The 24261-nt window shown below is 37.6% G+C and overlaps 1 protein-coding gene across 13 annotated transcripts in view; it reads right to left on the bottom strand.

Annotated features, from left to right (window-relative positions):
* The window catches only part of HERC1 (HECT and RLD domain containing E3 ubiquitin protein ligase family member 1), a 210961-nt gene that overhangs the window by 62993 nt on the left and 123707 nt on the right, over positions 1-24261 (bottom strand). For 7 of the 13 annotated variants that reach the window (XM_027553787.1, XM_027553788.1, XM_027553796.1 and 4 more), the window contains exons 31-40: positions 24024-24179; positions 21953-22059; positions 21286-21417; positions 17495-17671; positions 12762-13001; positions 10838-10921; positions 8340-8860; positions 5499-6268; positions 2860-3058; positions 551-711 (exon numbers count right to left, since the gene is read on the bottom strand). In XM_027553787.1, the coding sequence (XP_027409588.1) occupies positions 551-711; positions 2860-3058; positions 5499-6268; positions 8340-8860; positions 10838-10921; positions 12762-13001; positions 17495-17671; positions 21286-21417; positions 21953-22059; positions 24024-24179 (2547 nt within the window). The remainder of the gene's footprint in view (positions 1-550; positions 712-2859; positions 3059-5498; positions 6269-8339; positions 8861-10837; positions 10922-12761; positions 13002-17494; positions 17672-21285; positions 21418-21952; positions 22060-24023; positions 24180-24261) is intronic. The other 6 variants (XM_027553791.1, XM_027553795.1, XM_027553798.1 and 3 more) reach the window with 4 other exon arrangements.

Here is a 24261-nt window from a genome sequence, read left to right as displayed (position 1 = left end):
TGGCAAGAGTAACATGGAAACTTACATTACCATATGTAAAACACAGAGCCAATGGGAATTTGCTGTGTGGCTCAGGAAACTCAAACAGGGGCTCTGTATCAACCTAGAGGGGTGGGAAGGCGAGGGAGATGGGGGGGAGCTTCAAAAAGGGAGGGGATATATGTATACCTATGGGTGCTTCATGTTAACATTTGCAGAAAACAACAAAATTCTGTAAAGCAATTATCCTTCAATAAAAAAAATCAATTAAAAAAAAAAGGATAACCAACAAGGATCTACTGTATAGTACATGGAACTCTGCTCAATGCTATGTGGCAGCCTGGATGGGAAAGGGGTTTGGGGGAGAATGGATACATGTATATGTATGGCTGAGTCTTTTCATTGTTCACCTGAAACTACCACAACATTGTTAATCAGCTATACCCCAATACAAAACAAAAAGTTAAAAACCACTGTTTTAGTGACGACAAAACACAATGCCCACATAATCAAGTCCCACCCACATGGAATGCCAAGGTCTGGGTGTCAAAGTGCATGACAGCACACACACCTGTGCGGTTGGTTGGCCTTGCTGACTGGGAATCAGGAGAAGTTAAGCTCTGCCTTCTTCCTACTTCATCAGAAGGAGAGGTTGGTAACGATGATATTGGAGGAGTCTGTGCACGACGCGTGGGAAGCACAGTGGTAGTTGGGTAACTAGAGAACATTTGCCTTTAAGGAAACAATAATGGTTAGCATAGAAATCCAATTAGAAAATAATATATACATAACAATCTCCTTATAGAAATATGCAACCTGGAAAAACTACACAAGTTGGCTACAGTTTAACTGGGGAGAGGGAAGATAGACTCTGCAGTTTTAAAAATCATTATCTCAAAGGATGCTTTTACTATAAAAGTAGTAATACCTTTTCATTTGTTCAAGCAAAATGAAAGTGATCTGACAAGTAGGGAGAATACAGAAATCAGCAAAATAGATTTTTAAAAAATCTCTGCCTTCGTGGAGCTTTCCTTTAATTACAATACCAAGATGACAGGGGTATTTTGGTAGGCATATTATAGTTAGACAATAAAGAAGACTTTTAAAGATAGATAACTTACAGTTACTTCAGATATATACATTTACTAGTAGCCATGAAAATAGTCACATGGATTCAAAGTAATAGTCTATAGGTAAGTTATGGAAACAAAAGGTAAGTGCCTAGTCACACAACACAAATGAAAAACAGTATATGAATGTCAGCAGTGTAGAGAGGTAAAAGTACAGGAGAAGTAACCCCTCTCAGGCTAAGAAGGCAGACACTAGCTAAAGAATAAAGTCCAGGAAGATCCTCACTGACTGACTGCTCTTTAGATTTGCCGAACAGAACTAATGACAACTTTTTAAGCACCAAAAAAGCACTGTCAACCCAGTCAAGTAACTGTGATATGATGAGGGCAGTTGTTCTCTGATTTTTCTCATGTTAAATGATGGTGAGCCAGGCGAGACAACTGCAACTCTACTAACACAGTCCCAGCCAATATGAGGTAAATGCAGACTAAAACGAAAGAAGGAGCCACAGGCCTGGTGGGGGCAAGGGAGCATTATTTTACCATGGAATTCCATGCCTATGGAGTTTCAGGGCAACAAAGAGTTACAGTGCTACTGATCCTCTGTTGATGCCTTGAATTCTGTAACTGCCAGAAAGATTAAAACACATATTAAAGTATCCTATCACTCTTCTTTTCCTCCTTTCTCAAATAGAAGTAACTCCTGGAGCTGTGTTACTTAAGAGAGACTAAGAGATAGCCAATGTGTCGGGACTGGCCACTGGTATAGCTACTAGGATTAGCACTCCTTCTGCCTAAAAAGAGAACAATAATTCTTATTCTGTGAGATGAAGCTCACTGCATCAGAATCATGGAGACTTAATTCAAACGCAAACTAGGCACCACACTGGACCTACTGAATGTGACTTGCTGGGAGATAGGGTCCCAGAGCTTTAGAAAGCCTCCCAGATGGCTCTTGAGTACAACAAAATTTTACCATCATTACAATAACAACCCCTCTCCTACTCTCTTAAGATGTCAGTCTACACACTGGAAATAATGAGCTGTCAATTAAGGGAAGGGGGGAAAGAAATAAGAAAAAGGGAAAATAATCATTCTGCTTCCCTTAATTTCACTTAAGCCCTAGTTAAAAGAGGTCACAAAACAGTCTCTCTCCAAGAATTTTCACTTAAAGGTTTTCATTTGGAAAAGAAAAAGAAAAAAAAAAAAAAAACACAAAGGTTTTCATTTTGTCTAAACCTCTGGCAAACTGAAGCAAAAAAAGAAACAAACATTCTTTGGAATTTACAAGTCCACAAAATAGCATCATAAGACATGCTCTTTCATGTGAAGAGCAGATTTGGTTGATCTTTTCAGAAAGAATAAAAGTACACTTAAAGAATTATGCTTAAAAGGAAAATACCTGAGAAAAGAAAATTATTTTCCTGGAGTTAAGCTCTTTCTTGAGACTCTAATATTCAAAACACAGTATATACTTTTAAAGGAAAAAAATATTCAAAAGCCTAGCCAAAAAAAAAAAAAAAAAACCCACCACATTATAAGGAGATAGAGTACTACAGTACCTGATTCTCAGTGGCACTGTTGCTTAGATCTGGGACCACCACTAACTGGCTGTGAGACTTCAAGCAAGTTATTAAACTTCTGAGGGGGCATTTCCAACCTCAGTAAAATGAATTTGACTATATGATCTCAGGTTCCCTCTAGCTCTAGAATGCCTTGCCCTAGTTAGGCACATTCTTCATAAGAAAACCATCATGTGTTGAGAAGCACAGGCATCAATACAGCAGACATTAACGGTCAACTTCCCTACCTGAGAAGACTAAGGGGCATCACCCCTGGGGACTCAGACGCAGGCACCGTTTCTGTGTCAGTGACTGGAGTCGTGGCAGTTGTGGTGTCCTCCAGTGAGCTGCTCATAAAGGAAGTTGTACTTGAGGCTGATGGGCTGGTGGTAACTGGGGTCTGTGCCTGTTGGGCTTGGTCACTTTCCTCAGCTTGTTGATCAATCTCTATAAACCAAGGTTATAGTTAGACAGTAGTAAGGATTTTTTTTTTTAAGCGATGAGGAAATGGGAAACTTTTAATTTGGAAAGTTTCTAAGTATATTTCATAAGTATCAATTTCTGTGAAGGATTTACAGAAAAAAATGTTCTTCTATATATACATCCTTATATCCACTATTGTGGGGATTTCCAGGTAGCTCAGTGGTAAAGAATCCACCTGTCAATGCAGAAGATGCAAGAGACCCAGGTTTGATCCCTGGGTCAGGAAGATCCCCTGGAATAGGAAGTGACAACACACTCCAGTATTCGTGCCTGGAAAATTGCATGGACAGACGAGCCTGATGGGCAATAGTCCATGGTGCCACAAAGACACGACTGAACATACATTCATTACTGTCTCGTTATTATAGCCTCTTTGCTGACATTACTTGGCCGAAAAAGGTCTGTCTAGTCAAAACTATGGCCAGTAGTCATGTAGGGATGTGAGAGTTGGACTATAAAGAAAGCTGAGCACCGAAGAATTGATGCTTTTGAACTGTGGTGTTGGGAGAAGACTCTTGAGAGTCCCATGGACTGCAAGGAGATCCAACCAGTTCATCCTAAAGGAAATCAGTCCTGAGCAGTCATTGCAAGCACTGATGTTGAAGCTGAAGCTCCAATACTTTGCTCACCTGATACAAAGAACTGACTCATTGGAAAAGATCCTGATGCTGGCAAAGATTGAAGGCAGAAGAAGGGGACAACAGAGGATGAGATGGTTGGATGGCATCACTGACTCAATGGACATGAGTTTGAGCAAGCTCTGGGAGTTGGTGATGGACAGGGAGGCCTGGCATGCCACAGTCCAAGGGGTCACAAAGACTCAGAAACGACTAAGCAACTGAACTGAACTGCTTATAGCCTCTACAGACAATAATGTAACAAGCTCTTGTAATTACTCATTTCTTACTTGAGAGAAGGTACTCTTTCACTTATTCTTGCAAGATTTAACCAGAGGTTCTCTAAGGATCATTAAAACTGTTTCCTTAGCAGTTTGATTTTGATGTCTATCTTTAGTCTTCAAACAACAAAGAAGAAGATATGTAAATACAAGAATAAAAACCTAGACAGAAACTCCCAAGTTCTAAAAAAGGACAATGCCTCACAAAATAAACTACTCTTAAATGTTTTTTTTTTTTCCCCCATACGTTAAAATGTCAAAGCACTTGCAATTTTTTCTTATCTGGTAAGGGAACTTACAAATAAACATAATCAAGATAGCAGCTGTTACAAATAGCTAGCTAATTCTCTTTGGTTTGTGAAGTGACCAGCTACTTTTCATAATCATGATCATAACAACTTCTGTTTATATGCACCATACACATCTCTCTGCCTATTTACTATCTATGCTAAAGAAGGAAGAAGGGGAATAAGGGAAAACGAAAAAGCAGAGGAAGTCGGAGGGAAGGAAGGGGAAAAAAAGGAAGCACCATGAAGGTAGGTGACTTTGTTTTGTTCACTGTTGTCTCCCCAAAATCCAGAAGGGTACCTAGCACACTGTAGGTACTCAATAAATATTTACTGAATGAATTTCATTTTTATTTTCAGAACTCTTATTATCCCCAAAGGTGAGGATAAAAGATAAACAAGGATTTTTATACACAATATACAGCCTATGAAAGTAGAACTTTTAGAAAGTCCTTTAAAATATCTCTGAAAGTTATCAAAATAATATATATATATTGAATCAGATCAACAAATACATGAGTACCTTTTGTGGCATGAGTTAAATTTCAGTTTTACAAAATGTAATAATTATTAAGTTTCAATACTTCCATAAGTTAAAAATAAAAAATTACAGGTATAGGCACACCTCAGAGATTTCACTGCAATAAAGCAACTTTTTGATTCCCCAGTGAAGAAAAAATTATGTTTACACTATAGTCTATTGAGTGTGCAAAAGCATTATGTCTAAAAATCAAAACCAATGTACATACCTTAACTAAAAAATACTTCATTGTTAAAAAATGCTAACCATCATCTAAGCCTTCAGCAAATCACAGTAGCAACATTAAAGATCACTGATCACAGATCACCATAAGAAATACAATAATGATGAAAAAGTCTGAAATGCTGTGAAAATTACCAAAATGTGACAGAGACACAAAGCAAGCAAATGCTGTGGAAAATGGCACTGAAAGACTTGCCTAACCTGGAGCTGCCACAAATCTTCAATGTGTAAAAAATGCAGAATCTGCAGAGTGCAATAAAAAGAAGTATGCCTGTAGACAGATGGTTATTAATATAAAGAAGCAGAAAGGAACTGTCTGCCTTGCAAAGGAAAAACACTCTGAAAACTTTTTGGCCAAAAAAATTTATAAATCACTTACAGAATATATCACTTCTGACAATTATGAGTAACTTCAACAGCACAAAGCAAAAATTTTTTGAAAATCAGATAACTTACCTTGCTTAATTTTGCCCCCAAATTGGTCTTCCAAAAGCCCATGGACCACTAATTTATAGATCATGGCTTGAGCTCGTTCCAGATCTGCTAATCCCAGTGCTCTCTTTATGGGTGACCGCATGACCGCTCGCTTCACCATGTGGCGCATCAAAAACTGAAGGGCTGCACGCATCTCCACGTCTTCATGAACAACTGGAGAGCTTGCACAGTCTGAGTTGTGGCCATTTTCAGCCAGAACTTTTGGTATCAGCAACAGTTCAGCATATTTACTACAGCCAAGAAGAGCACTGAGTGACTTCATAGCACCGAGGTAGAGATAGGACAGCTGGACTGCTCTGATTTCTGACTGGGCTATGTCATGGTTTTTGGACATGTGTTCATGATTTTTTCTTTTTCCTTCTGTTATCTGATGTTGGGATTCCACACCTGGCACTGCTGAATCTAAAGAAAATGAAGCTATTTCGTTTTCTGATTTGGAGCTTGTGGTACCCTTAACATCATCAGATGTTAAGCCCGTTCGTGTGTCCAAAGCAGATTCACTCTCAATTTTCTGTTCAACATCCCCTTTCTCCTCAGATTCATGTCGGTGTTTCTTTTCATGTCGCTTCGTGCTCTGTTTGCCCATGTCTTCATGAATGCCAGTCAGATATGTGAGGTCCAGCAACACAGAAGCTGTCAGGCCTCGAAATCGTGCCACGTCAAAAGGAAGTGGTTCACAGGGTTCCAGATTATACAATGGAGTATCACTAGGCGACCAAAAAGTTGGGAAGCTTTAATAAAGATCAGAATGACACAGGAAGAAGCAAGTGAGGGATAGACAAGAGGAAGGTATAGAAAATAATGTAGACAAAATAAGATGTATCAAAACAGAGAATAAACTACACAAACTAGAGAACTCATTACAAACAGAAAAATGAATCCATTATGAGAAAAATGGGGAGATGTGATGTTAAACGCAAAAGCAATGAGATGTTCCTGTGCCTTCAAATATGAATATTCATTATTATATGACCTAAGTCAGGGACTAGCAAAATTTCTATAAAGAGCCAAATAGTAAATATCTTAGGACTTGAAGGCCACATAGTCTCTGCTGCAACTTTTCAACCCTGACATCATTGTGTGAAAGCAGTCACTGATATACCTGAATGAACGCTTGTGGCTATTTAAATTTAACAGGAGCTGGGCCAGGTGTGGTTTGACAATCCCTAATGTAAGCTATTCAGAAAGTTTGTACAATAAATCTAGCTTATTATATGGGTAATGGCCATTTAAAACCTATTTCAGATTAAGACTTTGTTTCATTCAGAAAAATTACCTTGTAGTCTTCAATAATTGCTTTCAATTTAGTTTAAGCAAAAAGATGACTACATATTTCCTAATATCCAGCAAGAATTCCCAAAAGTTTCAACATGCTATAACCATTAATAAAGACCTGGAATAGAAAGCTTTAGCAAGTATACAGTTTGGTGGCATACATTTGTTCTAATAATCTAAATTTTGGTTCCAGCTTAATCTACTCTTATTTTCTCTTTGGGTCATTTTTCTTATTAATATGTGTTTTAATTTAATCATTTTGCTTTATTGTTTGCATCTTAGTAAGGCAATGGTACCCCACTCCAGTACTCTTGCCTGGAAAATCCCATGGACGGAGGAGCCTGGTAGGCTGCAGTCCATGGGATCACTAAGAGTCAGACACGACTGAGCGACTTCACTTTCACTTTTCACTTTCATGCATTGGAGAAGGAAATGGCAACCCATTCCAGTGTTCTTGCCTGGAGAATCCCAGGGACAGGGGAGCCTGGTGGGCTGCTGTCTATGGGGTCACACAGACTTGGACATGACTGAAGTGACTTAGCAGCAGCAAGGCATCATAAATCCTTTCCAAAACAAGACAAAGAACTAAAGAAAAGGTAGATACTTTCACAAGTAAAATTTTCATTGTTTTCTTAGCCTGGAGTCCATTAATTCCTGAAACTGTGTGTAAACTCACATGTGTTATTTTTCAGCTGAGAGGGTCCATAGCTATCATTACAGTATATAATACTACCACCTCCAAAAAATACTGAAGAACCATTGTTTTTGATATTGTCCCATGTCATATTAATAAAGGAATCACTTTAAGCAGTACAGTGAACAGTTACATAATATCGTCAATAAATCCATGTTTTCAAATGATACAATTATGTAGTCATTAGTTAAGTAAGTCCCCTTATTGACTCAAATACTTAACATACTTCCTTTTAAACATATGAAGTTTCTATTTCACACAAATTCTACCTGATTCCAAACACATCTAAATGCTTTTAAGCACACAATTCGTGCCAAATAAACATAATTTTCATACCTATCAAAAATGTTACACACTGAAGGTATAGAAATATATGCTTAAAAAAAAAGAATATTTAAAAACAACAGATAATACAAAACCTAATTTTAGTCCCAAATGTTACCATCCTATTTCCTATATAAAATGGAACTAAGAGATCTGCTGTCTGGCTTTTTTTCTGTCCCAATGTGTAATGGAAATGATTAAAAAGCAGGAAGTTAAATGAAAAACAGACAGAAGGATCCTACTTAGTCTAAACTACTGAGGTTACCTTTTTTTTCACAAAACAAAGTAAAAACTATATATTTTACAAACTACTAGTATTCCAAGGAACACAAGTTTGGAATACCCCTTTAGGAAATCAATAGTACTCATACCCAGATGTACGAAAAATGTTATTTTAAAAAGTTAATTGGCAGCTCACCTAAAATACATAATTACTCACTGTCCATAGGCAATAGCACATTTCACCAATAAATATTCATTTGCTAACAGTGTAACTCAACAAATCATACCTGATGGTAATTTCTGCTTCATCCCATTGGACTTTGGCAGACGTGCTGCCCTCTTTGACCACTCCCAGCAGCGTGGCATGGCGCCCAGTTTGCTTGTGAACACACCGACCTCCAACTCTAAGACCGGCATCAACTCCTCCTATCACTGCCAGCACAGGCCACACCTCTAGGCAAAGGGTCCTCAGCTGCGGTTCTGACAGGTCAGCAAGGCCATGCCTACTGTGTTTACCTTTCTCTTCCTCTTTGTTTTCCTTTTCTTCTCTCATTTCATTTTCCTCTCGGCTTTGAACCGAGCGGCTTTTCTTTAGCTTCTGACCTGATTCTTTAATACATATCTTAATTTTGTGTAGCCTTTCCATCATTTTTTTGTTAATGCAGTAAGTCCAACGGTCTGTTCGATGAAGGATACGAATAAGCTGAATAGTGGCCTCTGCCAGCACTGCAGCTACTGGACTACAAATAGGATCTCCTGGAAGGAGGTCTCGTGGTGTGCCACGCATCTGCATATCACAAATTTTCACCTATAAAAGAAAAGAGGGTGGCAAATGTGTGATTATTAATAGTTATCCTAAACTATTAATTCTATAAATCACAAAACTATAAATCTAGCACATGTAATCCAATGTGGAACTAGTATTTGGTCTCCTGATATATGTGTATTGTACTGTTGGCCCTCAATAAGAAATAAGCAAGTATTACAGCTCTACTAAAGTCAGTAGCAGTATGGTCCTGAGAAATAAGTTACCCTGTCATTTAAACCTTCTGCAGCCTGTGAGTAGGAGTGCTGTTGTGGTCACTCAAAAGATAGGTACAGACCAAGGTGTATGTGATTCAATCTGCTGTGCTGTGCTTATTCGCTCAGGCGTGTCCAACTCTTTGTGACCCCATGGACTGTAGCTCCTCTGTCCGTGGGGATTCTTCAGGCAAGAATACTGGAATGGGTTGCCATGCCTTCCTCCAGAGGATCTTCCCAACCCAGGGATCGAACCCAGGTCTCCCACACTGCAGGCAGATTCTTTACCGTCTGAGCTATCAGGGAAGCCTTAGTCCCCACTCTAAAAGTCTTGACTTCACTCTAATCCTTAAGACTCCAGGATAATAATGAGTCCTGGGACCATCTTAATATTGTTTCAGAGGCACAAAGATAAACTCACAAGATTATAAAATTGGTCACACATTTCAAATAAGACATAGAGGTTAAAAGAAGAGAAAGACCTGGGTTCAAATCTTAACTCTGTATAATCTTCAGAAATTATTTAATCTCTCTAAACCTCAGCTTTTTCATCTGGAAAAAAAACCTGACACTAATACCTCTATCTATCTCTTACTATATTAAAGATTAGACTATGCACATAAAATGCTTATCAGCACTTTGCTGTATGCCAGACACACAGTAAATATTAAAAAAAATATTAACTATTATTAGTATTGTTTCTATCAGATTCTGAAGTCAGACAACACTTCTGGGTAGAATAAACTGATTGATATAAAACCTACCTAAGGTTAAATTAATTCCTTCAAGTTTCACAGATGTTACAGAGCAATAGGCCATCATTCTAACCAGAACATACTAAGAACCTGCTCTGGGCTGCAAGAATATCACCAGGGAAAGGGATAAAAAGGAAGTACTGGGGTGCCTGTTTATTCATTTCCAATTCAGTTTTGTTGGCCAGCTGGTTCAAGAAGCAGTTCTACTATCTCATGAGTAGCTAGCTTGAAATTATACCTCCTTGAAAATTTTTTTTAAATATATTTAAAAGGCCAGAATAAATTATACTTTAATGGTTAGAATTTACCAAATCTAGCATTTTCATCACAGATGCACGATATGTGAGACAGCTTGACATCTTCCTACTAAAAAATAACTAGAAATTCTGGAGACCTGACCTAGGCTATACTACATCCTCATGTAAAAGGATGGGGTAGAAAACAAATCAATCCTCCCAGCGAGACCACAAAGAAGTTTCTCTCTGTGTGGGTTTTAGATTAGGAGGAAAAAAAGTTTTAGTGAGAGGGTATCACTTTAATACTGTTCTGAGGACTTAGGGTTCAAATTTACACCATCTACAGGGTCTGAAAACCCTCAGAGGAATGAATGAAAAGCAGCTTCCCCATCATAACTGAAACCTCCATTATTCACAGAATAGTATCTGACTACACTGAGGTTATTTTTAGATTCCTCTCTCATAGGCACAACTGCTAATGAACCAGATTATCCGTAAACTATTTCCTGTAATTCCTGTAATCCCATATAAGTTTCAAAGTTGATTCACTATACTCAAATTATCAGAATATCAAAATAGTCCCTTAAAAAAGAGTAACGGTAATTTAAAAAAATAATCTAACCTTCTTCTGGAAGACTAAATTCACCTGAGAAGGTACTTCTAATGGTAGAAATAGCTTCTTGTACCTATAAACTCTGTATGATGTTAACAAATATTAATAAAAAATAACAAATATTCTTCATGCTTAATTATGAAGGTCTGAGGTTTCATTACCTTTTCCCCTGGGTTGCTACTATAGAACATTACGCATGGGTACAACTCTGCTGCATCCACATCTTCAAAAGCTAATTTGGGTTCCTATAGTGTGGCACAGGTGATGGGAAAAAAAGGAAACAAAAATATGTTTTAAAATTGATAATATCCAATACATATTAAGATTCAAAGCTCTTACGAGACACAGTAAGTTACTAGATTCAAATCTCAGTTATCTTTGCTAACTAAGGAAATTCCACATATAATAAATGATCTTAATTTGTTCCTCTGTTACAACTGTCTTATTGGGATTTTACTATTGTCTTTTTCTTTTTATTTTTTGATGCTGATAAATATCATAAGAACCAAAAGGACTAGAGAAAAAGCAGAGAAGAGCAAATAATCTGTAAACTGAATAGCTAGCACTAACTGAGTCAAGGATAAGTAAAAAGAAAAACTCCATGACATAAATCACAGCAAGATCTTTTTTGGTCCAATTCCTAGATTAATGAAAATAAAATAAACAAATGGGACCTAATTAAACTTAAAAGTTTTTCCACAGTAAAGGAAACCATAAACAAGACAAAAAGACAGTCCTCAGAAGGGGAGAAAATATTTGCAAATGAAGCAACTTACAAAGGATTAATCTCCAAAATATACAAACAGGGCATACAGCTCAGTATTAAAAAAAAAAAAAAAATCAAAAAATGGGCAGAAGCAATCTGGCATTCTGTGATGACCTGGAGGGATGGGATGGGGAGAGGGGAGGGAGGGGATGTATGTATAATTATGGCTTATTCACACTGTATGTTAGAAACCAACACAACAGTGTAAAAATTAAAAAAACAAAAAAGACTTCAGGAAAAAAATGGGCAGAAGACCTAAATAGGCATTTTTCCAAAGAAGACATCCAGACAGCCAACAAATACATGAAAAGATGCCCAACATCACTAAACTATTAAAGAAAAACAAATCAAAACTACAACAAGGTATCACCTCACACTGGTCAGAATGGCCATCATCAAAAATCTACAAACAACAAATCCTGGGACCTGAGGGACAGGACGGGGTGGGAGATGGGAGGCAGGTTCAAGAGGAAGGGGACATATGTATACTTATGGCTGATTCATGTTGCTATCTGGCAAAAACCAACACAACATTGTAAAGCAATTATCCTCCAATTAAAAATAAGAAAACAGAATACATGAGAAAGCTGAGACCCTGGAGAAAAAAAAAGTGCTGGAGAGGGTATAGAGAAAAGGGAACCTCATACATGGCTAGTGTGAATATAAATTGATACAGCCACTATAGAGAACAGTATGGAGGTTCCTTGAAAAACCAAACCTGGAACTACTGTATGACCCAGCAATCCCACTATCAGGCATATACTCAGTGTTATGGGGGTTCCTCTATGGGTTACTTTCCGTCAAATTTATGACTCTGTTATGCTCTCTGCTTATGATATTAAAAGTAAACATTTTAAACAAACAAAAAGACACATGAACCCTAATGTTCACTGCAGCACTATTTGCAATAGCCAGGACAAGGCAGTAACCTAAATGTCCATCAACAGAAGAATAGATAAAGAAGATGTGGTACATACATATGAAATATTGTTGGCCATAAAAAAGCATGAAATAAGGTTATTTGCAGAGACATGGATGGACCTAGAGACTGTCATAAAGAATGAAGTCAGAAAGAGAAAAGTAGATATCATACATTAATGCATATATATGTAATCTAGAAAAGTGGTATAGATGCAAAGCAGAAATGGGAACACAGATGTAGAGAACAAATGTATGGATACCAAGGAGGAAAGGGTAGAGGTGGGAAGAATTGGGAAGTTGGAATTGACATATTTACACCTCGGATAATATGTATAAAATAGATAACTAATTTAAAAAAGAAAACAAAACAAGCAATGTCTCCGAATAAGTTTCAGTACCTCTCCATTCTTCCCAAAGGAAATGGTCCTGGCTTCCATGTCTAACACACAGGTAATGAAATCTCCTTGAGTAAAGCTGGATAACGTCAGAGTCTGTTCTCCGTTGTGATAGAGGTTACCACTGTAGGCCCGATAGAGCCACATATCCGAGGTAGTACGGTGGTTAAAGTCGTGTACTGGCCAACGAGAAACTCCAACACACGTGCCTTCATTACCTCTGTTTTCCTTCACAATGTAAAACTAAAATCAAGTGGTAATGTTCACTAGTATTCAAAAAAACTTTTTTATATACCATTAACCATATAAAGCAATACTGAGGAATATGTTTATAAAGAATTAAGCATTTATGAGAACGTAAGTTTATTTTTAGCTTAAGTGAAAATAACACAAAAATGAAACAGTTTCATCATTTTTTAAAGAGTTTAAGGCAAATTTAATATTTACCATGTAGTACATGTAGAATAACCTCTGAATATAACCTCTGAGTATTTATTTGAAATAAACAATTTTAACTTACATCTTAATTATTAAGTTGAGAAAGTACATCAAGTCCAGAAAATTTTTAATGGACAGCTTCAATTCTTTATATACAAAATTTCTAATTACTCTTATGTATACTTCTGTTCAGAAAAGAGTTAATATAGCAGGCTTTAGACTGCCCTCTTTCAAAAGGCATGCTTATAACAGTGGCCCCTTAGCAAGTACCTAAGGCCCTTGCTAAGTGGCCCCTTAGCAAGTAACTCGACTGGTAAACAGTTTCCTACATTGTTACAAAACATTCCCTAAATGATTCAAGCAGCTTACCAGGACAAGAATGTTTGAACAAACAATGTGGTTTACAATGAACATGAACTTTCCTTTTGGGAGTCTGGACTTTTAGCACATGCCAGGCAGAGGGTACCTTCATTACCAGTCTCCAGTAAAAATCTTGGGAACCAAGTCTCTAATGGGCTTCCCTAAAACATCATACACATGTTGCTGTATTTTGCTGGTGAGACAAGTGTGTGGTCCATGTGACCCTTCGTGGCATGGAGAAAACATAAGGAAGCCTGAACATGTATTCCTCTAGATGCTTCCTGTGTCTTTTCCCCTTATTATCTGGCTTATATCTTTATATCCTTACTACCTGTTATAGAAAACCCCAGTCATCATGAATACAATGATATACGGAGTCCTATGAGTCCTTCTACCAAATCTTTGAACACAGGGGTAATCTTCAGGATCTCCAACAACAGCAGTGGCAACATGAGCTTCACTAGAACAACTCTGTATCATTAAAATATAAGTACATATTTGGGAACAAGAGAGAACTGGGGAAAGAGAAAACTCTAATGCCTATGTGGTTATACATTATGAAACAGCAGGTGAGTGGCTATCTATTGTGAGAGACAAAAGTTACCCATGGAATTCAAAAGTAATAAGAGTCAACCACAGGAGGGCTGGCTCACTGGATCCCCTAGCTGCTTTTGGCCCTGTTAGTTAAGTGAGGGGAAAAGAGCAGAAAAGTGTTGTTTTCCTCTCTAGGTGGGAAGTGAAAGGGCCTAAACATTCCCACACATGAGCTTTGGATAGGCCAAAGAATAAAAATAAGCTTGCAGTTGCTCTCTCCTCCAGGTGGCAAGAGAAAAAGTTCAAAAATCCCTGAGGTGAGTTTTGGGGAAACCAAAAATATTAGAAGTGTATGTTGCTCTTTCCTCCAAACAAGAAGAGATAAGGTATTTAAGTCAGTTCCCAGGGTGGAATAAAGATTTATAAAGAAGGAAGGAAGGAATGGGAGGGAAGGGAAGAGATGGGAAGAAAGGAAGAGATGAGGGGGAGAGAGAAGAAAAGAAACTACTCCAGCAATTTTCTTTAGCCTAGAAGCTGCCACTACTATACTAGTACCCCAGTCCAACCAATTAACCTTGTAAATCCTAAATTTACTGCTAGGGGTCTAAGTAAACTTGACAACTGAGAGGAAAGTAAATTTTACAAAACAGCTTCATTTCGTGGCTACTGCATCTGGATGTATAATAAAAGATAGTGTAAAATGTTACATGGTATAACTTCATAAACACTAAGAGATCAAACTAGTAAGTGAAAGCTGCAGAGGACAAATGTTAGTGGCACACAACTTCCCTGCTTTTTGTCCCTGGTGAGTAGATTGGAATTTAAATTCTTTGAGTAATGGAAACAAAACAAGCCTCTATAACTAACAATTTTTTGTTACGATATTTGCCAACAGAACTACGAGAACAAAGAGAAACAAAATAAAGACTGGCAGTCTTCACACAAAAATATACATTGAGAGTTTTAAAAAGCAGTTGTTAGGTGCCAATTAGTTCCTGTAAAATCAGATGTCTGACCCTTAGAGTCTGATGATTTTCTAGCCTGCAATGAGTATTTTTGAGTAAGTACATCAAATCTATACTTTAAGAAGGCAAAAAGACCTTAGTCATTTAGACTTAAAATGCAGCTGTCTGATCCTATAGCATTTAGGTTTTACTGCTACCCCCAGAAGTTGCTAGTTTTATTATAGAAGCCTCTATTCACAGCTTCCAATCGCTTGGAGCAGCCTCTAAGTTAAAACCTGATACTCTCTCCTATAGGCTGTTTCAACTCAACATGAGCTGTGTTCAACTAAAAGTAGGTACCAGACCAACGAACAAAAATCAAATGTTGGGACTATTAAAGTTGGTGTAGCCATAAACTAAAAACATCATGGATTCTAGTTGGACTGTCCAGGATTCTTACATATGCTCCTGGGAAAGGGCTTGTTCTTTTGATAGTCATCTAACTTGAGCTGCTGATTGGCTTTCTGTTTCTGACATAGAAACTGATTACATTCTTAACTTCTATTCTTCCTGAAACCTGAAAGATGGAGGAGGGCATACTTTAGGGCACATGATCCCTCTCATCCACTCTTGTAAGAGATGGACTCTTGACCTCTTCTTGTGGATGTCCTATCACTACTGACCTTTTCTGTTCAGCTTTTTGAACTAGTCAGTTTCAACAACAGACTGATAGCTTGTTTCTATGTCTGATACACAGGCCCTAGTAAGACAGATTATTAAATGAAGCTCTCCCCAGAAAGAGAGGAATCTTTCCTACGCTGCTCACTGGATAAATGGTTAGGATAGAAGAGGCAGATGGTGTGAAAAACAATTTTTTAATTGGGATTTTGTCCTGACAATTCCTAACCTTTGTGGTTAGGAATAAAAATGTTTTTATTAAAAAAACTTTGTGTGTGTGAAAATTCTTTTGTCCCTATTGCTTCTAACCCTTCTGGACAAAAGGGCTAGATGAAGATAAAAAATGATTTAAAAAAATGTGAAGTTAGAATTACTAAATGAGAAATATTGATTTTATTTATTTTTTATTTTTTTTAGAAATACTGATTTTAGAATAAGGTAGGTGAGGAGGGAACCCAGGCCCCAGGAAGTGTGGAAGAATAGAGATGGCATAAATGATCACCATTTTTCACAACTGTTCCTCCTCCCGGGGGAGGGGAGAACGGGGGAAAGCCATGCTGTGAAGAAGGTGGTTTTGAGCACTTTAAATTTAAACTGGCTTCTGAGCCTCCCATTATACCTAATAGGCTATACGAAGCAGGGGATGACTCCAGGTCCTGGAATTTCCACAGGACACCTCCAGATGTCATCCACGCTCTTGAGGCAGATAAAAAGATGTCACACACAAACAGAACTATTTAACCAACTGGCTTTAGAGATAGTCCCTCTGAAACCAAGAACTCAACTAAATTATTTAGACTGCAATGAGAAAATAAGGTGGGAGGCCCCCTGATAGGAGATCCCATCAAGGTCCTGTTAACTTGTTCTGCCTGACTACTGTACATCTTATAAACTCTTCATCTCCAAGGATACCATATACAACCTCTAGAATTAAATTTTTCTGTGTAAGTGCCCTATTCTGAGTCCTGGACTGGCCAGAGTTGTGCTGTGCTAAATTTATGGAAAAAGCCACATGACTTTTTAAGATAGATATTTTGTGATTAATAAGATTTATTTTAACTGGCTAAGTCTAAGACCCCTGAAGTCAATACTACAGGCTGGTCTCACCCTGCTGTCTGAGGTCCTACCAGATAATAACATTAATTTTATTGTAAAAACACTGTGGCAAAGAGCCAAGGAGGTACACTGTGCAATCAAAAGAAGTAACACAACAGGACTGCTATCCTTAGAAATGTCTACTTGCAATGTTGGTCCTTGGCTGGCACCTGGGGACTAGACTGATAAATACTTTGCCACATTGATACAAAGTTTCCCTAACTGATAAAGGTGGCTTCTTTTACTTAGACTGTATGATAATATGTTTATGATAAAAAGCTGCTTTCCCTCTGGGAATCTAAAATTTTAGTATATGCCAGGCGCAGAGTATGTGACTAGCATCCAGTAAAAATCTCGGCCATTCAGTCTCTTATGTGCTCTCCCAGGAAGAAACATCACACATGTTATCAAATTTTCATTGCTGGGGGTGCACTGTATGACCTCTCATGGAAGAGATGATCGTCATTTTTCAACTATACATTAAAAACATTTTTGAAAGAGTTACAAAAATAATATAGGGTTCTTATATATCCTTCATTGGGCTTCCATTTATGTTAAAAATTACAGAGTACTAGAACTTTTACGTAAGATGATTTTTTAATAGTCTTTCTCTTTAAAAAATAATAATCTAGGAGGAAGAGACTAAAAGATAAAATGTTTTTAATTACTACTTAGAATTCTACGCACCTTCCACTGATAGCACCCAGAAGTTACTCCAGTTGACGCCAGTCCATATCCTTTTCCTCCACTGCCATGAGTTAAAATCTGTCCATTTTCCACTATGCAACACTGAGCTTTCTCTGGGTCAAAGGATACTTCTTGTATAGGAAGATTCTCATCTTCTTCCTCCAACTCTCCCTGCTTCTACCAGAAAAGAAACTGAGTCAGTATTTTGAAGTAACTCAGATCTCAGTTAATAGATATTCTAAGACTCCTTGGTTTGATTCACAAATATTTATTATCTACAATATACCAGTTCGGAGAAGACAATGGCACCCCACTCTAGTACTCTCGCCTGGAAAGTCCCATGGATGGAGGGGCCTGGAGGGCTACAGTCCATAGGGTCGCTAGGAGTCAGACACGACTGAGCGACTTCACTTTTTTTTTTTTTAATTTTATTTTATTTTTAAACTTTACATAATTGTATTAGTTTTGCCAAATATCAAAATGAATCCGCCACAGGCATACATGTGTTCCCCATCCTGAACCCTCCTCCCTCCTCCCTCCCCACACCATCCCTCTGGGTCGTCCCAGTGCACCAGCCCCAAGCATCCAGTATCGCGCATCGAACCTGGACTGGCAACTCGTTTCTTACATGATATTCTACATGTTTCAATGTCACTCTCCCAAATCTTCCCACCCTCTCCCTCTCCCACAGAGTCCATAAGACTGTTCTATACATCAGTGTCTCTTTTGCTGTCTCGTACACCAGGTTACTGTTACCATCTTTCTAAATTCCATATATATGCGTTAGTAGCGACTTCACTTTATTTTTTCACTTTCATGCATTGGAGAAGGAAATGGCAACCCACTCCAGTGTTCTTGCCTGGAGAATCCCGGGGACAGGGGAGCCTGGTGGGCTGCCGTCTTTGGGGTCACACAGAGTCGGACACGACTGAAGCGACTTAGCAGATACATCAGTTACTATGCAGGTGATGGGAATACAAGCATAAATGTGGCATGGTCCCTGCCCACAAAGAGCTTATAGCTCAGTCAGGCAAAAAAGAGACAAATAACACAATACTGCAGTGGGAGAATAAAAGAAGTTACATGACAGGTAGAGCAGAAACATAAAAGTGCAAGTTTCTAACCATGCTTGGGAAGGATAAGGTAAGCGTTCAAAAGAGGATGACTTCTGACCTCAATCCTGAATGATAAGAAGGCATTAAGCAGCTGATCAAAGAAAAAGAAATTGAAGGCAGTATGTACAGCATGTGTCAAGGCACAGAACTGAAACAGAATTCACTGATCAGCATTCACTGATTAAACATAATTGCAAGCAGTATTGAAGATCTGGAGGATGAGACTGAAAAAGAATAAGGAACTAGGAAAAAAATCATGGAAGACATTCTAAGTTTGATCTTTAGACAAGAGAATTTCTACACAGAATGATTTATATAGAGGAACTCTGATCAGATCTATGTTTCATAAACATTGTTGTACCAGGAATATACAGGATGAAAACAGAGAGAACAATCAGGAGTTTACTGCAAGAGTTCAGGTAAGAAACACTGACAACGTATAAGTCCTTCATTTACCCAATGAGTATTTGTTAAGCATCTACTGTGTACCAGACACTATACCAGGTCCTATATATATATTCAGCAATATACTGGATAGATTAGGTCTCTGCTCACACAGAGCTTATATTTTAGAAGGTGGAGACAGAAAAGATACAAGAAAATATTAGGTGATAAATTCTACGCTGAAATTAAAATAGGTGATTTTTGTGGCATTAAAGAGTATGTGGCAACTGACTCTAGATTGTGGATTAGGAAAGGAATCTGAAGAAGTGATAATTAAGTCAAGACACGAATAATAAGTGGACTTCTGAGAAACATATCTGAGGGAAGTATTCTAGGTAGAAAGAAAGCCAGAGCAAAGCCCAAAGGAAGGAACAAGCTCAGTGTGTTCAAGAAACAAGAAGGCATTTGTTCACAGTGTAGTAAGAAAGAGGAGATAAAGGATGGAAAACCATTAACTGGAGGGTTTTAAGCAGAGGATCAACATGTTCCAAGTTACCAAGTTACTTGAAGCTCACACTAGATCCTGTGGAGAGAATGAATTATAGGGAATTAACATGGAATATTGCGTAATCCAGGCCAGACAAAAGAGGGGCTTGGAGTAGGGTGATGGCAGAGGAATAAGGAGGTGCAAAAATTCAAGTTAACTATTAACAGAGAAGTTAGCAGGACTTGGAGATTATGTAGAGAAAATGGGGTGTGTGTGATAAGAGAGGAATCAAGGATGACTGCTTGGTTTTTTGGTTGAGTCACTTACTAGGAAATATGGGAAAGCCTGGGGAACAGACTATTAACAGAACTAAGGATGCTGCTAAGTATGAGATGCCTATTAGACTATCATTCAAGTGGCAAGGCAAGTAGAAGATGGGTATATAAGTCTGGAATTCAGAAAAAAATGTCAAAAAGGGGACTAAAGATTTGATGACCAATGGCAAATGGGTCTGAATAAGGTTTGATGCTAGAGGAAATGAAATGGAAGTAACAGCTGAAGAAAATAAGGGGTCTTAGGACCAAACCTTGGGAGATTTCAGCAGTTAGATTAAATAGAAGTGAAAGTCAAAGTGGCAATCACTCAGTCATGTCCCAACTCTTTGCCAACCCATGCACTGCAGCCCGCCAGGCTCCTCTGTCCATGGAATTCTCCAGGAAAGAACATTGGAGTGGGTTGCCATTCCATTCTCCAGGAGATCTTCCCAACCCAGGGATTGAACGCGGGTCTTCTACATTGCAGGCAGATCTTTACCTGAATCTGTCTCAATGGGAATCTACCTCAGACCAGGCTTTCCTGTTCTGAGCCACCAGGGAAGCCCTAAAATAGAGGGGGAAGTACAAATGAAAAAGGATGAGAAGAAAAGGCCATTGTACTGGGATAGAAGGAAAACCAGAAAAAGCATGGAATCATGAAAACTAGTAGAAACACTAAGATAGCTAGATAGATGGATTCAAGCAAAAACAATTTAGGAGGTGAAATCAATGAGGTCTAGGGACCACACGGATGGGGATATTAGCAAAGTCTAGAATTCCCAGGAATTCAGGCTTGAAAAGCTAGTTAAATGTTAGTGCCACCAATAAAAATGGGATAGGAGGAAAAGAAGAAAGGTTTGAAGGAAAGACACCTGGGCTATCTATCATTCAAGTCTGGAAGGCAATGAATGTAGTGAAAATGGTCATGATTATGACTGAGACTTCTAGAAAAGCTAAACACAGAACTCTGAGGAACACCGGAATCTGGGATGGAGGCAAGGAGAAAGTCACACCAAAGAAGAGATGCCTCCAGAGGGAATCAAGGATTGGCAGAGGGAATCTAGAGAAAGTGATGGTTTGAAAACAATGGAAGGCTAGAGTTTACAGAGGTCAAGTAAGTTGTGAGCAAAAAGCCATACACTATTACCAACAACACCTCTGTCATTATTTCAGTGCTTTGATGGAAAAGAAACGATTGGGCTAAAGAAATGAGAAGTAAGGAAGTGATTTAAACATGTACAAGATTACTCTTCCCGGAGGCTTGGCAATGATGCACAAAAGAATATATAGAAAGGATTCATTGATAAAAAAATGCTATTTAGGAGAGTGGGAATAAGAGATGTTTACAAACTGAGGAGAAGGAAACTCCTCCAGTGGAGAGGGAGAGCGTGTGCAGAGAGGAGACTGATTAACTGATAGAAAAATGTCCCTCAAAGGAGAAAGGATCCAGAGACAGGTGGCAAGATATTCACTTGTGCTGTCTAAAAATACCTTTTTGGAAGAATCAGGTACCTGTAATTTTATTTCTTGTTCTTTTTCCTTTATCTGAATAGCATGTTTGGCCTGAGCAATGGGTGTCTCCCACATACAATCTGACAGGAGGGAAAACAGGCGTTCCACAACCTATGTATTGAAGGAAAAACAATGATAAAATCTGTAAAGGATTATTTAAACTGTTTTTAGAAAAGATAAATCATAAGATTAAGTCACCTGTGAGATTTAATTATACCAATGTCTGACAGCTACTTTGTGTAGATGCAAGCTAAAATGTCATTTTTTAGAAAGATCATTAACCCACTACAGAGTGGGTTCAACTGCCCTGTTGCCTCGCTATATGGACCTCTGATGAGGCCATACAGCTTCATATCTTTCTCTCTCTAGATGCCCACATGTAGAAAGAAATTCTATAAATTTTCCTTTCATTCTGACCTTGAAAATATTCACTATACCACCACTTCTCACATCTCATAACTAATTTAATTTCTCTTTCTCTTTGCTTGGAGATGAAAAAATTTAAAAAACAATCTCAGAAGTGGAAGTTGTAGATGCTACTGAATAAATGACACATTTGCAACTGAAGAGACTGTAAGTTTCAAGTTTGGGTGAATCATGTTGCAGATGTTAAAGAATGTCTTCTAATAATTTTAAAAATAGAAACCTGGGCCATCTGATCATCTTCTACACCAGATTCACAAGCTGGCAGCACAGCCTCAAGGACGTGAAGTGCAAGGAGCCTCGTTCTTAAGTTACCAACTAGAGGAATTCCTGGAGGGGGGAAAGAACATTGTCTTATTATAAATGTGACTTAAATTCAAAGTTTAAATAAACTTGAAAAAAATCCTTGAGGGTGTTAAGTCTTTAGGATGGAACAGACTTTACTTCAGGACATTATCACAAGAATTCTGGATTCATCCCATATCCATCAATGTATATGAATATTCATGTTCGTGTTTCAGTTTTTATGTATATATAAGGGAACAGTACTATAATAAACACCTGTGCCAAGTACCATGCTATGCATTTCATATACATTAATAACTCTGTTGATCCTCACAAACCCTACATTATATCCTTATTTTACTGATGAGGAAACAGAGGCTCAGAGAAGTAACTTGAGCAAAGCCACATAGCTCAGTAGAGACAGAAGTAGAATTTTAAATGACACATCTGTTAACCTCTAAAGCTCAGGCTTATTGTACCCTTTAATTGCTCCTGACTGCATCTATTCCCTGACGGACCTACAGGGTTAATGGAGAGAAAGCAGTTTGTATTTTTCTAAAAGAAACAAAGACAGAGGCAGGATACTGATGCTTTTTTTTCTATCCATTATTATTACTGGGTTAGCCAAAAAGCTCTTCTGGGTTTTTTGCACTGTCTTACAGAAAAATCCGAAAGAACTCTTTTGGCCAACCCAATACAAGCAACTAGTAGAAATAAATTAATATCTGATTCTTCTTCATGCTCTAAGAACTTACTCAATATTATCATAAGCCTTATTTTATTAAAGGAGGGGGAAAAAAGCTACTGTAAGTTATACTAGTAAAGAAAAACATAAAAATGAGTATAAACTTACTATATATAAGGCTAAGAAGCATAGTTACAGGAAGAACCTTGACTTGAACTACTGATCTGCCAATAATAGTAACTTATGAATGGCAGAGCTTTTAAAAAAATAAGACAAAGGTAAGGCCTCTTTTAAATAAAATGCTGTTTTATTTGCAGCCCAGTTGATCAATTTTGGAAATTCTTTCAATACTTTTAACAACAAATCAATTTCTTGCCAGAATTTGCTACCACAATGACTGGGATAATTCTGTTGCAAGAACATTAACATTTAGTATGACTCTGTTTTACTGTATTTTTGCAGTTAATAACTGCAGCTATTATGTTAATAATAAGCTGCCTGTATTCTTTTTGTTTATATATCAACCTTAAAACATATATAGAATCTGAACTTTTTAAAAATTGAATACATACAAAAAAGTAAAAAGAAACACTAATAAACTATATTAAAAATGTACACATATAAAATAACATGTATCATAGAAGACTATGTTACGTTTCAGCACACTTAAAAAAGACTAGGGATGATGAAAAAGTTCTAGAAATGGACAGCAGTGATGGTTGAGCAACTCTGTGAATGTAATCAATGTCACTGAATTGTACACTTAAGTGGTTAAAATGGTAAATTCTATTTTATGCACATTTATTTTAAAAACAAAAAGCAAACAGATTAGGAAAAGACTGACAGTAATCTATGTAAGCAGACCAGAGTTTTAGGCTAAGAAGCAAGAATAACGCTTATTTTACAGAACTCTCATAGACAGCACACAACTAGAAGTTAAATCAAGGCAACAGAAATCGTATCATGATGAGAAAGAACAGACAAATTCAGATCTGCATTCTGATAATCCAACAATTTCAAAATCTGTGCTTAATTATCACATTAAACTGAATATTCTCCACTTATTATTATAATCTGAACAACTAGAGACGTTTCCAATATTAAATCTATGATCGTCTCCAGTGCTATCTTCTATTATTGATTTGATGCCTTTCCATTTTTACTCCTGAAATTACTTTTCTTTCAATCAAATAAGTACTCACAAAACAGGAAAGAAAAGTCTTAAAATCAAGGTCAAGTATATGATGTTGTTAAAGTCTGGCATTATCTGAATAAAACACATGTGATATGCAAAATACTCCAAAATAAGACAAAGGTCACATACCTGAAGAACATTTCTGAGATGCTATATTTAAAAGCACTTCTGTCCACTTTGGGGAAGCCATTTTTGATTGAATTGCTTTTGAAGATACAACTCTGCGAAGAAAAACTAGGAAATCCCCCAGATGCAGTTCAGCTGCGTGCTGTTTCCTAAGAGCAGCTAAAGAGTGAACAGACAGGTTTACATTATAACCAAAAGCAAACAGGAAACAGTTTTTTATCAAATAACTTACACTGAGAAT

The sequence above is a fragment of the Bos indicus x Bos taurus genome, chromosome 10 (genome assembly GCF_003369695.1).
Source record: "Bos indicus x Bos taurus breed Angus x Brahman F1 hybrid chromosome 10, Bos_hybrid_MaternalHap_v2.0, whole genome shotgun sequence".
NCBI lineage: Eukaryota > Metazoa > Chordata > Mammalia > Artiodactyla > Bovidae > Bos > Bos indicus x Bos taurus.
The sequence above is the reverse complement of the archived record's forward strand: the minus strand, read 5'-3'. Positions and strand labels throughout refer to the sequence as shown.